This window comes from Scyliorhinus torazame, chromosome 27, assembly GCF_047496885.1.
Source record: "Scyliorhinus torazame isolate Kashiwa2021f chromosome 27, sScyTor2.1, whole genome shotgun sequence".
Taxonomy (NCBI): Eukaryota; Metazoa; Chordata; class Chondrichthyes; order Carcharhiniformes; family Scyliorhinidae; genus Scyliorhinus; species Scyliorhinus torazame.
The window spans coordinates 19,689,010-19,704,040 of NC_092733.1; the positions used below are offsets into that span (position 1 = coordinate 19,689,010).

At 50.3% G+C, this 15,031-nt stretch overlaps 1 protein-coding gene across 1 annotated transcript in view; it reads left to right on the forward strand.

Moving 5' to 3' along the window:
• The first annotated feature begins 3,430 nt into the window (after positions 1-3,430).
• The window catches only part of stxbp2 (syntaxin binding protein 2), a 72,491-nt gene continuing 60,890 nt past the window's right edge, over positions 3,431-15,031 (forward strand). The window contains exon 1 of the mRNA XM_072491069.1: positions 3,431-3,544. Within this exon, the coding sequence (XP_072347170.1) occupies positions 3,508-3,544 (37 nt within the window). The 5' untranslated portion in view covers positions 3,431-3,507. The remainder of the gene's footprint in view (positions 3,545-15,031) is intronic.

Genomic DNA, 15,031 nt, shown 5'->3' on the forward strand with positions numbered 1-15,031 from the left:
TGGTCCCCAACTCCAAATTGTCTATGTAAATTGTGAACAACTGCGGGCCCAACACTGATCCTTGAGGGACTCCACTAGTTACAGGTTGCCAACCAGAGAAACACCGATTTATCCCCACTCTCTGCTTTCTGTTAGTTAACCAATCCTCTACCCATGCTACCACTTTACCCTCAATGCCATGCATCTTTAGTTTATGCAGCAACCTTTTGTGTGGCACCTTGTCAAAAGCTTTCTGGAAATCCAGATATATCACATCCATTGGCTCCCCGTTATCTGGTAACTGGTAACGTCCTCAAAAAATTCTGCCAGACCAAATTAGTCAGTCACGACCTACCCTTTGTGAACCCATGCTGCGTCTGCCCAATGGGACAATTTCCCTCCAGGTGCCCCGCTATTTCCTCCTTAATGATAGATTCCAGCATTTTCCCTACAACCGAAGTTAAGCTTACCGGCCTATAATTACCCGCTTTCTGCCGACCTCCTTTTTTAAACAGTGGTGTCACGTTTGCTACTTTCCAATCCTCTGGGACCACCCCAGAGTCTAGTGAATTTTGATAAATTATCACTAGTGCGTTTACAATTTCCCTAGCCATCTCTTTTAACACTCTGGGATGCATCCCATCAGGGCATGATATGTTAATATGGATATCATGACAGAAAAGGGTAACAGCCTTTGGCTGTTTCAGTATGAAGATAGCAGGAGAGAGTGACACACACAAGATGGCCAACAGAAGAGATAAAGACACTTCATGAGCTTGGAATTAAAGTTGTGGTCAGGCAATTTAACATTATTCTGTAATCCAGAAATTCCTTAGTCTCAAACATTCCAACCTGGAGAGGTTACACTGTATGCAGTGGGTGCCAAGTCATTTAAATGTGCTTCTAATAGGTTAAGAAGGAATTAGCCCTTGTACATGGTGCGGCGAGTTGTATTCGCTATTCATTGTGGGGTTGTTTTATTCCATTAAAGGCATAAATTGCAGCAGAATATGTTTCTGCTTTGAGGCTGCAGTTTACCTAATTTATATCACCGAGCCGATTAAAGCATCAAATTCTCAGGCAGGCAATTGTACACACAAGGGGAGCCCAGCTCCTGGCTAAAATCATTCAAGGGCTGGTTTAGCACACTGGGCTAAATCGCTGGCTTTTAAAGCAGACCAAGGCAGGCCAGCAGCACGGTTCAATTCCCATACCAGCCTCCCCGAACAGGCACCGGAATGTGGCGACTAGAGGCTTTTCACAGTAACTTCATTGAAGCCTACTTGTGACAATAAGCAATTTTCATTCATTCATTTCATTTCAAAATCATTCAGTAAAGGTTCTGGTTGAGAAAAAAAGTCAACAAGTTGGAAGATGATTAAAGATCGACACGCATTGAAGTTGTAAATGGAGTGATTTTAGTTAGATATTACTCAAATTCTTTTGTACGTATACATACAATCACAATGGCGTGACTTGTGCATAAGACCATAAGACATAGGAGCAGAATTAGGCCACTCGACCCATCGAGTCTGCTCCGCCATTTAATCATGGCTGATATTTTTCTCATCCCCATTCTCCTGCCTTCTCCCCATAACCCCTGATCCCTTTATTAATCAAGAACCTATCTCTCTCTGTCTTAAAGACACTCAGTGATTTGACCTCCACAACCTTCTGCGGCAAAGAATTCCACAGATTCACCACCCTCCGGCTGAAGAAATTCCTCATCATCAGCAATACCAATCTGTAACTTCGTCGACTGATCACATAAAAATTGAACTGTTTAAAATGGGCTTTTAAAAATCAAGAAAATACAGGCTGTAGAGGACTGCCACGGGTCAATTGATGTCTGGTATTGCAAATGACCAGTTCCTGGAATGGTCCCATGTGAATTAAACTTCAGACATGCAATGATACCCTCAGCGAATTTCACATCTGTTGGTGTCAGGAACTACTATAAAAGGATTTACTCGGAACTCTACTGGACCTCATGTTTGCATTTATATAAGGCTACTCTCAAGCTGCGACAGAAGGCCTAACAAGACGATAGCTACATTGAAAGGTCTTCTTCCTACCTCATCAAGGTGGATAATTCAGAAGCAAATTGGAGCCCTTGGAACAATAGCCACTGTCGTTTCAAATATGGGCTAGACAAATCCTTTCTAAATTAATTACAGTGAGAAGTCTTACAACACCAGGTTAAAGTCCAACAGGTTTGTTTCAAATCACTAGCTTTCAGAGCACTGCTCCTTCCTCGGGTGAAACATTGCCATGCCCACATTGACCCTTACCAACTGTTACAGATGCACCATGGAAAGCATCCTATCTGACTACATCACAGCCTGGTATGGCAACTGCTCGGCCCAAGACAAGAAACTACAGAGAGTGGTGAACACAACCCAGTCCATCACGCGAAACCGCCTCCCATCCGTTGACTCTGCCCACACCTCCCGTTGCCTTGGGAAAGCAGACAGCATAATCAAAGACCCCTTCCACCCGGGTTATTCTCTCTTCCAACCTCTTTCATCGGGCAGGCGATACGAAGTCTGAGAACACACACTGACAGATTCAAAAAGAGCTTCTTCCCTGCTGTTGCCAGATTCCCGAATGACCTTCTTGTGGACTGAACTGACCTCTCCACACATTTTCTCTATTGAGTAGTATTATACTCCGTATGCTTCATCCGATGAGAGTAGCACGGTAGCACAGTGGTTAGCACTGTTGCTTCACAGCGTCAGGGCTCCAAGTTTGATTCCCGGCTTGGGTCACTGTCTGTGCGGAGTCTGCACGTTCCCCCCGTGTCTGCGTGGGTTTCCTCCGGGTGCTCTGGTTTCCACCCGAAAGACGTGCTTGATAGGCAAGTTGGACATTCTGAATTCTCCCTCAATGTACCTGAACAGGTGCCGGAGTATGGCACCTAGGGAATTTTCACAGTAACTTTGTTGCCATGTAAATGTAAGCCTACTTGTGACAATAAAGATTATTATTATTGTGTCCATGTCTATGTATTCACATTGTGTATTTATGCATGTCCTCTGGCTTTCATGTATGGAACAATCTGCCTGGACGGTATGCAGAAGCATAGAATTTACAGTGCAGAAGGAGGCCATTTGGCCCATCGAGTCTGCACCAGCCCTTGGAAAGAGCACCCCACTTAAGCCCACACCTTCACCCTATCCCCGTGACCCAGGAACCCCCACTTAACCTTTTTGGTCACTAAGGGGAAATGTATCATGGCCAATCCACCTAACCCGCACATCTTTGGACTGTGGGGGGAAACCGGAGCACCCGGAGGAACAGTGAGAACAAAAACTTCTGAATAAATCCAACATCCGAACTCAAATCCAGCGCCTGCCTCCTGGAGGTGTCCAGCAGGGGGCGAGTGACGTCAACGGGCAGCTGGGCGATGATGTCACCCGGAGCCAGGCGATGACATCGTCCGCCGCGACGTCACAAAAGGAAGTGGCACGCGCCTCTCTCTCTCGCGCGCGTACTGCCGCCCGGGCGGGGAGAGTCGGAGAGTCCAAGATGGCGCCGATGGGGCTGAAGGCGGTAGTTGGGGAAAGTAAGTTTCTTTTCGCCGGTGTTCAGCTGACCTTCCCCCCCAAAAGCAACCGGGAGAAGAACGAGTTCGAAACAGTCTCTTCCTGGCTGCGGAAAGAGCGCGAACGGTCATAATAATGCGTTGTTTTAAAAATGACAGGGACCCTTCCAGATGCTTCCGACACCTCCCCGCCCCCCACAGGCGGACAGGTCCCGCCCTCTCTCATTCCGGTTGCTGATTGGGTCCTATCCTGTCAAACCCTCTCCTGATTGGCTGTTGGAGCTGTCCCATCAAGTGACCTGCTGCTATGGGGCTGGGACTTGGTTTGAGCCAGGGAGCTTTTTAAAGAAAAATAAGGTGCAGGGTGTGGTGTTTGGGGCTGGAATTATCTCCAAGTGGATTTTTGAAAAAAATCTATCTCTCTATATATATATATATATATATATATAATATATATATTTATATATATATATATATATATATAAATGGATGCAGGAGGCAGGGGTTGAGTCTTCCCATATCTCACTTCCCAGATCCCAGGGCAGTTGGATTGCCAGCTTGGACCACTGTCTGTGCGGGAGTCTGCACCTTCTCCCCTTGGCTGCGCGGGTTTCCTCCGGGTGCTCCGGCTTCCTCCCACAGTCCAAAGATGTGCAGGTTAGGTGGATTGGCCGTGATAAATTGCCCAAAAAAGGTTGGGTCGTGTTGCGGGGTTACAGGGTTACTGTGGGCTTAAGTGGGGTGCTCTTTCCAAGGGCCGGTGCAGACCTGATGGGCCAAGTGGCCTCCTGCTGCACTGTAAAATCTACGATCTCATTTTAGTTTTTTTTAAACACCAGAGGAAAGTTTGGGAACTGCTGCACAGTGGCTCCTCCTATTGAACCAGAGAACCCCCACAGTGCAGGAGGAGGCCATTCGGCCCATTGGGTATGCACTGGCCCTCCGAAAGAGCACCCTTCCTGGGCCTACTTCTCTTTCTCTTCCCCCCCCCCCCCCCCACCACCAGTGTGCCCCACCCTTGTAACCTAGCCTGTACATCCCCGGATACAGAAGGGGGCAGTTTATTTTTAGCGTGGCCAATCTACCTGAGCTGGACTGTATGGGAGGATATCGGAGCACCCGGAGGAAACCTGTGCAGACGTGCGCAGGGGGAGGGGGGGTGAACTCCACACCCACACAGAGTGATATTGTGAGGCAGCACTGTGCTGTAAGTTATTTAATTGCCCCTTTGTCAGAACTGTTGGGTTCCTATCGCTCAAGAAGTTTCCTGTTGGGGGGGGGGGGGGGGACTTGGAGAAATGCAGCATTTGAGTGTCTGCTGTTAATCTGATTGACGAGAGGCGAAGAAAGCATTGGTCTTTGTGGCTGCATGGGTGGGACATAATATGTATATGTTTTCACATGGAGTCGTCTGAAATGGTTTCCAGTGCTCAGCATTTAGTGTTGTATACGGTTAAAGTTAGTATCACTTTGGTTTATGGCTTGAATTATCTTGCCCCATCTTTGCTGTAATAGCTGCTTTTGTCATTTTAGAATCAGAGTTTTAAAGCATAGAAGGAGGCCTTTCAGTCCAGTGCCTGTGCCAGCATCAAGCACCCATCTACTCTAATCCTATTTTCCAGCACTTGGCCTTGTGTGCTCTGGTGTTTCAAGTGCTCATCTAAATGCTTCTCAAACGCTGTGAGGGTTCCTGCCTCTACCATCCTTTCAGGCAGCCAGCTCCAGATTCCCACCACCCTCTGGGTGACAAAGCTTTTTCTTACATCCCCTCTAAATCTCCTGCACCTTAATTCTATGCCCCCTGGTTATTGACTCCTAAGGGCAAAAGCTCCTTATTATCCGCCCCATCTCCTCAATCAGGTCCCCTCCTCTGCCTTCTCTGATCTCTTTGAAATGCCGCCAGACCTGTTGCTTCATATCTTTTTTATAGGCATTTGCAGTGGAAGTACCTGTTTAAATATGGTAATTTGAGTGTAGGTGATGGTATGGCACATGTGACTAATAGCAAACATGAGTCCTAAAACAGTTGGTATTGCTGTTCAGGCATGAATAAGGACTTTGTGCAGTCCATCTCGTTGTCCGGAATTTTCAGGTGATTATGAAGTTAGAAGCTTAGTATTGAGGTTTTGTGGTCCAGTACAAGAACTGGTTTCTCCATCGCGCCAGTATTTTGCAAGAGCAGTTTGTGTCATGAACATTTCCAGGCATGTGGCAATGTTTTTTCATATTGCAAAGCTAGTAAATGAGTTCAGAAGAACTAACCAGTGTGCTCTTGGCATATATTCTATGCACAAGAAAATGTATTCTGCCTTCCTCCTTTTAGCCATTATCCCTCGCAGCCTGGAACTCCCTCACCCAGAATTGCCATCAGCTTCCTTTCCTTAAAATCTTGTTGTTTGTTCATGCATTTGCTTCTTGTTCTCTTCCCTCTTTTTTAAAAATTCTTTTCTGCTTGCCATGTACTCTTGTCTACCATCTTGTGCTATACTCTGAGATGTGTCTCTTCACATGAAATCCAGATAAGAGTTTCAGCACCAGTGCTATCTTGGTACGATCAGTTGCTATGTTTTGGCAAGGAGGGAAATGCTTTTAAGCAATAACATTGAAGATGTGGTTAACGAGAGATGCCCAAAGAATTGTCATTTGCTTTTCTCCCTCAACTGCACAGTTCGCACAAGGTACAGTGGCTATGCTTCACGTTACTCAACAAGAGTAAGACCATAAGAAATAGGGACAGGCGTAAGCCGTTCGGCCCCTCGAGTCTGCTCCGCCATTCACGAGGATCAAGGCTGATCCGACATTCCTCTCGAGCACTTACCTGCCCTTTCTCCATAACCCTTGATTCACTTAACTGATCAAGAATCTATCTGTCTTAAATATACACAAGGACTCTGTCCCCACAGCTCTCTGTGGCAAGGGGTTCCAAGGATTCTAAACCCTCTGAGAGAAGAAATTCCTCCTTATCTCAGTCTTAAATTGGCCCCCCTTTATTCTGAGACTGCGCCCTCTGGTCCCAGACTCCCATGAGGGAAAACACCCTCTCGGCATTTACCCTATAAAACCCTTTAAAAATCCTCTGTGTTTGAATGAGATCACCTCTCATTCTTCTAAATTCCAATGTGTAGAGTCCCAACCAGTTTAACCTTTACTCCTAAAAATTCCCTCTGTACCAGGGATCATCCTGGTGAACCTTCTCTGAACTGCCTCCAATGAAAAACTGCTCAAAAGTGCGCCGGGTGTAGTCTCACCAGTACCTTGTATCTCTTGAAGTGGCAGTAAGGGTGTGTTTTGTCCTTGAATGCCATAATGTGAAGTGATGTAGGATATCTGAGGGAGGCCATCCTGCGCCATTTGGTCTTGTGTGAAATATGTTCAACAAATGCTCAGACAGTTCAGAGCCTCGAGGGGAATTTTATAAATTTATTCCAGACTCCATTTTAATATTTTAAGGAATTAGCAGTCCTCTGACACTCCCAAAAACAAATCAAACTTTGCAGGTCAGAGAGCGGAGCTTGTTTTCACATAGACACAATACCTGCAGATTTGTCATCTGGCAATTAGGTTCACAGCCACAGGCTGCCCACAGTACAAATGGGCACTTTCCACTGAGTTCACTCGGCAGTTTATCATTGTTGCTCTTGGATGGATAGTGAAATATAACTCTAGGCTCACTGAATCTAACTGGGCCAGCTCATTTGTTTAATTTCTGCTTTGCATGCTGTGATGCAAGCAGAGTACTGTAGTAATAAATCTTCTGAAGCTTTAGTATTTTAATTAGTATTGATCCTAACGTAACAAATCAAAAGCCTGCAATGCAATTTTGATAAATGTTAAGCATTTTACCCATGTATATCCCTTTTAGATTTATCTTTTCCCTATTTTTATGTACTGCATCATAACCTTGTTCAGATTTTAAGTTTACAATTTTTGATCAGCTAAGTGCAGAGATTCATAAAGGGCATCCAATGACTCTTTTTGGAAGATATGGACATCGGTATTTAAATTGTTATCAGATGATAGCAACCCAATTGATTCCAGCATCACAGTTTACTGAATGTCAGGCAGCAAAACACTTTAGGAACCGTACAATCCACACCAATTTCAGTACTTCGGAGGTGTTCCTGAATCTTCGAAGGGCACACTTGCAGTCTCCCTCCCTAAATCAACATCACCTAGGTCTCGGGCAGTCCACTTGACCCTACTGCCTGTGGACCCCACCTGCCGGGTTGCAACCTTGAACTGGATCAGACTAAGCCAAGTGCAAGAGGACGTGGAGTTGACCCTGTGAAGAGCCATGCTCCACATGTCATCCAGAATAGGACCCAATTCAACCTCCCATTTCACCTTCGCCTCATCCAACGGAACCAACTCCGCTGATGGGATCTGGCCGGAAATACACACTGTTCCCCCCACTAGACCCGGCCGAAGACAAAATCCTCTTCAACAGGGAGGAGGGTGGTGCAGAGGGAAAAGAGGAAAAGGCCTTGCCGGTTCCAAGGGAAATGAGGGAAAAACTTTCGCAAATCCGAAAGTATCTAAACCGATTGGAACCAGGGAGTTGAAATTTTTCCGAGTGAGGCAATGTTGTCACTGTGCCTCGAACGAGACACCTGCATACCTTGTATGCCGGTGCTATGTGCTTTTACCATTTCATACCAGGGCCTCTTCCATCGATTTGTGGAGGTCCCCCGACACTACCCACCGTTGCTTCTCAAATTCTGCCTTGAAGCATCTTGGCCATTAGTGGAGTGGCCGGAGTCACAGAAGCTGACTTCGCCGTTTTCTTTGCTTTTTAAAAAAAATAAAAAAATTTTATTAAGGTTTTCACAGAATATTAATAACAAAATGAAAAAGGAACCCAACAGGGTTAAATACAAAACAGTCAAAAAACAACCCTCCATACCCCCCTTCCCTGTACATAAATAGTAAATTAACACCCCAACTTAACACAAAGGCAACACAGCAAATATATACACCCCCTCAGATCCCCCAGTGTAAATTAACATAAAGTAACCCCCCCCCCCCCCCCCGAGTTGCTGCTGCCATTGACTGATGTCTACTGTTCTGCCAGGAAGTCTCCGACCCTCAAGGCGAATTTCACCCTCTCCAACTTAATAAACCCCGCCATATCGTTGATCCAGGATTCCACGCTTGGGGGGCCTCGCGTCCTTCACTGAAGAAGAATCCTCCGCCGGGCTACCAGGGACGCAAAGGCCAGAATACCGGCCTCTTTCGCCTTCTGCACTCCTGGCTCCTCTGCCACCCCAAATATTGTGAGCCCCCAGCCCGGTTTGACCCTGGATCCTACCAACCTCGACACCGTCCTCGCTATGCCCTTCCAAAATTCCTCCAGGGCTGGGCATGCCCAGAAACATATGGTTGTGGTTTGCTGGGCTCCCTGAGCGCCTAACACACCTGTCCTCCTCCCCCCCCCCCCCCCCCCCCCCACCCCACCCCACCCACCCACCCACCCAAAAAAAAATCCGGCTCATCTTGTCCCGGTCATGTGTGCCCTGTGCAGCACCTTAAACTGTATGAGGCTGAGCCTCGCGCACGAAGATGAGTTCACCCTCCCGAGGGCATCTGCCCACATCCCTTCCTCGATCTCCTCTCCCAACTCCTCCCACTTACCTTTCACCTCCACCACCGAGGCCGCCTCCTCCTCCTGCATCACCTGGTAAGTTTCCGAGATCTCTCTCTTTCCCCCCCCCCCCCCGAGAGCACCGTCCTGTACTGTGCATGGCAGCAGCCGCGGGAATTCCACCACCTGCCGCCTGGCAAATGCCCTTACCTGTAAGTACCTGAAGGTGTTCCCCGGGGGGAGCCCATACTTCTCCAACTCACCCAGGCTCGTGAACTTCCCGTCCACAAACAGGTCTCCCAACCTTCGTATCCCTGCCCTATTCCACCCCGAAAACCCTCCATCTGTCCTCCCTGGGACAAACCGGTGGTTCCCCCATATTGGGGTCCACACTGAGGCCCCAACTCCCCCCCCCCCCCCCCTGTGCTGCTTCCACTGCCTCCAGATTTTGAGGGCAGCCGCCACTACCCCGGGCCTCGTGGTATACCTCCTTGGAGGGAGCAGCAGCGACGCCGTTGCCAATGCCCCTAGACTCGTACCCACACAGGACGCCGTCTCCAGCCTCTTCCATGCAGCCCCCTCCATCATCCACTTGCGCACCATCGTCACATTGGCGGCCCAGTAGTACCCACAGAGGTTTTTGCAGCGCCAGCCCCCCCCCCCCCCATCTCTACCCTGCTCCAGGAACACCCTAGGAGTCCCTTGTGCCCACACAAACCCCATTATGCTCCTGTTAACCCGCCTAAAAAAGGCCTTCGGGATAAACATGGGGAGGCACTGGAACAGGAAAAAAAATCTTGGGAGCACCGTCATTTTGACTGATTGCACCCTACCCGCCAAGGACAGCGGCAACGCGTCCCACCTCTTGAACACCTCCATTTGCTCCACCAGCCTTGTGAAATTATGCCTATGCAGGGCCCCCCAGCTCCTGCCCACCTGGACCTCCAAATACCTGAAGCTCCTCTCCGCCCTTTTTTGTGGGAGCTCACCAATCCCCTTCTCCTGGTCCCCTGGGTGAACCACAAACAGCTCGCTCTTCCCCATGTTGAGCTTATACCCCGAGAAATCCCCGAATTCCCTGAGGATCCTCATTGTCTCCGGCATTCCCCCACCGGGTCCGCCACATATAACAGCAAGTCATCCGCATAGAGCGACACCCCCTATGCTCCTCCCCCACCCTGCACCAACCCTCTCCAGTTCCTCGACTCCCTCAGTGCCATAGCCAGGGGGTTCAATCGCCAGTGCGAAGAGCAGGGGGGACAGGGGACACCCCTGCCTCGTCCCTCGGTGCAACCAAAAGTACTCAGACCCCCTCCTGTTCGTGGCCACACCTCGCCATCAGGACCTCATACAACAGCCTGACCCACCTGACAAACCCCTCCCCAAACCTCTTCACCTCCCACAGGTACCCCCTACAGGTACCCCCTATCAAAAGGCTTTCTCAGTGTCCATCGCCACCACAATCTCCGCCTCCCCCTCCCTCGCCGGCATCATGATGACGTTCAGAAGCCTCCGCACATTCGCGTTCAACTGCCTCCCCTTCATGAACCCCATCTAGTCTTCGTGGATGACCTGCGGCCCTCAATCCTCGTGGCTAAGACCTTCGCCAGCACCTTTGGCATTTACGTTTAGCAACAAAATCGGCCTATAAGACCCACACTGCAGGGGATCCTTGTCCCGCTTCAGGATCAAGGAGATCATTGCCCGGGACATCGTCGGGGGCAAAGCCCCCCCACTCCCTTGCCTCATTAGAAATCCTAACTATCAACGGGGCCAGCAGGTCCATATATTTTTTTATAGAATTCGACCGGGAAACCGTCCTGCCCCGGTGCCTTCCCCGCCTGCAAGCGCCCTATCCCTTTGGTCAGGCTCCTCCAGCCCAATTGGGGGCCCCCAGTCCGCCACCAATCCCTCCTCCACCTTCGGAAACCTCAATTGGTCCAGAAAGCGGCCCATCCCTCCCTCCCTCCAGCGGGGGCTCGGACCGATACAATTCCTCATAAAAGTCCCTGAAGACCCCATTGATGCCATCCCCACTCCACTCCACACCACACTCCCTCCCCTGTCCTTAACTCCCCCGATCTCCCTAGCTGTGTCTTGCTTCCGAAGCTGATGCGCCAGCATCCGGCTTGCCTTTTCCCCATACTCATAAATCGCCCCCTGGGCTTTCCTCCACTGCACCTCACCTTCCTGGTGGTCTCCAGGTCGAATTCGGCCTGGAGGCTGCGCCTCTTCCTCAACAGTCCTTCCGCAGGCACCTCCGCATACCTCCTGTCTACCTTACCATCTCCCCCACCAGCCTCTCCCTCTCACTCTGCTCCCTCCTCTCTTGTGGGCCCTAATGGAGATCAGCTCTCCCCTAACCACCACCTTCAGCGGTTCCCATACCATGCCCACTCGGACCTCCCCGTTATCGTTGGCCTCCAGGTAACTCTCTATTGCTTCCTCGGACCCGCTCACTCACCTCCTCGTCTGCCAGCAGCCCCACCTCCAAATGCCACAACGGGCGCTGGTCCCTCTCCTCCCCCAGCTCTAAGTCCACCCAATGCGGGGCATGATCCAAAATGGCTATCGCCGAGTACTCCGTATCCTCGTCTCTAGCTATCAGCGCCCTGCTCAAAATAAAAAAAGTCAATCCGGGGAATAAGCCATCTGGACATGTGAGAAGAATGAAAATTCCCTAGCCCCCGGCCTTGCAAATCTCCAAGGGTCCACCCCTCCCATCTGGTCCATAAACCCCTCAGCACCTTAGCCGCCGCCGGCTTCCTACCCGTCCTAGACCTGGAGCGATCCAGTGCCGGATCCAACACCATGTTAAAGTCTCCCCCCATTATCAGGCCCCCCCCCACTTCCACATCTGGGATCCGATATGAGCCCCTTCCAGCTCCAGGGGCCCCTGGAAGGACCCCACTCCCATCAGCGAGTTCAACATGGTGACCACATAGGCCCCCACGTCCAGGCCCAGAATCCCGCAAGTTCTTCTGCCTTGACCGATTCTCCATCTCCTCGAACCGCTCCTGCCATTTCTTGTGGAGCGTCTTGTGCGCCTCCACCTTTACCGCCAGGCCTAAGATCTCGTCCTTGTTGTCGGAGATCTTTTGTCGGGCCTCGCGGATCGCCACCCTCCTGGGCCGTCTGTGTCTCCAGCAGCTTATCAATAGAAGCCTTCATCGGCTCAAGCAGGTCCGCTTTAATCTCCCTAAAGCAGCGCTGGATAACCTCCTGTTGCTCCTGTGCCCACTGCATCCACGCTGCCTGGTCCCCGCCCGCCGCCATTTTGTTCTTCTTCCCTCGCACCTTCTTCGGGTCCACCACCACTTTTTTAGTCGCCCCGCTCCTGGTAAAAGCCATATACTGTCGGGGAACTATTGTACTCTCCTTCCCACAGCGGGAAACGTCGAAGAAAATGCCATTGGGGGCCCTGAAAAGAGCCCAAAAGTCATTTTTTTTTGCGGGAGCTGCCGAATGTGCGACTTAGCTCCACATAGCCGCAACCGGAAGACCCGCCATTTTCTTTACTGACTAGCCCTGCGAATCCTCCGGAATTCAGTTCACAGACTTTTGCTTTCAAGCTTTTTCTTCCTGGACCTTTCCGCAATGCAGGCACTTTATTCCATTACATGAGTGGGTTTTTAAACAAGAATACCCCCCAGAGGACTTCATGTGACGGCGGGCGGGAGGCGGCAGCACAATGGAGGGCGTCCGTTCGGGAACGGCATTTTCGGGGCTTTAAGCCCGGTCCCAGAGTCCACGGAGGCGGCAAAAGCAGGGAGAAGGCACAGTGAGGAAAGATGTCGAGGGTGAGCAAAAGAACGTCCGTAAGGAAAACCGCTGAAGGTCCGTCGGGGAGTGGAAAGGTCACCAAGGAAAATGGAGGCTGGAGCACCAGGGGAGGCCGCATTGCTTATGGCTGAAGAAATAACTAAGGTGATGGCTGCGGAATTCGAAAGGCAGTTTACAAAATACACGGAGACAAAGAGGAAGGCGATGAGAGAGGTTTTGAGTGTGCTGGTGGAGGAGGCGATTTCCCCGGTGACGAAGGTGGTGGCGAGCGCAGTGGCAGAGGTGCGAGACAAGGGGAGGCGCTGAAGGAAGTGGAGGAGACGTTATTGCAGCACGGTGATCAACATGCCTCGGTGGGAAGGAAATGCGGAAGGTGATGGACATTAACAAGGATCTGCGAGGGAAAAATGGAAGACCTGGAAAACAGATCCAGGTGACAGAATGTGAGGATTGTGGGGCTGCTCGAAGGAGTTGAAGGACCGAGGCCGACTTGAGTAATTTTGCCGCGATGCTGCGAAACTATTGGGGGAGGGGGAGGACCCCTCCCGATATGAACTGGATCGGGCTCATCGGTCGCGGAGGCCTGTACCAATGGCGAGTGAGCCGCCAAGGGTAGTGACTCTGTGCTTCCGTAGGTACAGTTGTGAAGGAGAAGGTCCTGAGCTGGGCCAAGCAGAAGCGGGTGGTGCAGTGGGCTGGAGCTGGTATACGTGTATACCAGGACTTTACGGTGGAGCTGGCGAGGAGGCGGGCTGCCTTCAACCGGTGAAGAGGGCACTACATTAGCAAGGTGCAGTGCGGCATTGTATATCCAGCGAAGCTGAGGGTGACTTACAAGCTCAGGGACTTTTATTTTGGAACGGCGGAAGCAGCGGAGGAGTTTGCGAAGGCAGAAGGACTGTGGCAGAACTGAGAAATTGAGAAATGGCCATGTGCCGATGTAACCTCATGACTGTATTTTTCTTCTTTTTGTTTCACTGCGTGTGGGTGTATGGGCTAAAGGAACCAATGTTGTATATTATTTGGACAAGGGAAGGGATGGGACTTTCACTTGAAATGAGGGCTCTTTGTGGTGTAGGGGGGATATGTGGGGTTTGTGTGCTAAAAGGGGATTTCTGGGCTTTCCTAGGGCCGGGCAAGGGGGAAAGGGACCTGGGCGGGGGCCTCCACGCTGGCCGGTTTAAGCTGGCCAGTGAACGGGAGTGAGGTGGGGGAGGGGCTGCGGCCATCGGAGCCTGCAGAACAGGGTCCGAGTGGTCTAGCCGGGGTGAAAAGTTGGGGGGAAGGAACCGAGGTTGGGAGGAGTTTTTACAAGAGGCAGTGGACGGGAGGAGTTGGAGACTGGGGGGGCGGTGGGGGGGTACAACTCTTCGGTATCATGTACAGTACTCTTTCAGAGGTTGGAGGACGTTGAGTGTAGGGGGGGGGGAAGAGTGGACTCTATAGGTCAATGGTGACCATGGGCGGTCCCGGACTCCTTTTTCTCCTTTGTTTTTTTGTTGCCCAGTGTGGGAGGGTTTGTTTTATTGGATGCATATATTGACAGGTGGGCCGTTGTTTGGGGTGGTGGGAGGATGGGATCGTTGGTATTGTTAAGGGGATTGATTTTGTATTTGTTACCGTTTACTGTTTGTGGGTGGGTGTAAATTTTGAAGGAAAATATGAAAATGGAGAATAAAAACATTAAACAAAAAAGAGTATCCCCCAGAAACTGGCCGAAAAGGACTAAAGGCGGGAGCCACCTCGTGTACGTCTTCCCCCTACATAACAATTGACCACGCTCTCACCCAGCGGGTCGTAACCAGTGCTGTTCTGAGATGAACAGTTCTGATTATTTTTTTCATCACTTGTCAGCTTTGAATTTTGTCATTTCTCAGCCCAACCTGCATCCCACCGACGTGCTCCCGATTGTGCGCAGCCCTTTATTCCCCAGTTTTTAATTGACAACTAGCTTATGCAGCAAAGTCCCTTGCACTAATTGTTCAATCTCCCCACTAAACTCTTTCTACCCATTCAGTGCAGCTGAATGAACGGCCAATATCTACCCCTTTGCAGCAAGTTAGTTCCGAGCGCGTTTTGTTCACTGCCCAGCTACTCTCTGCATTCCTACTGATGAACCAACCTACTGTGCCGTACTCTTTCAA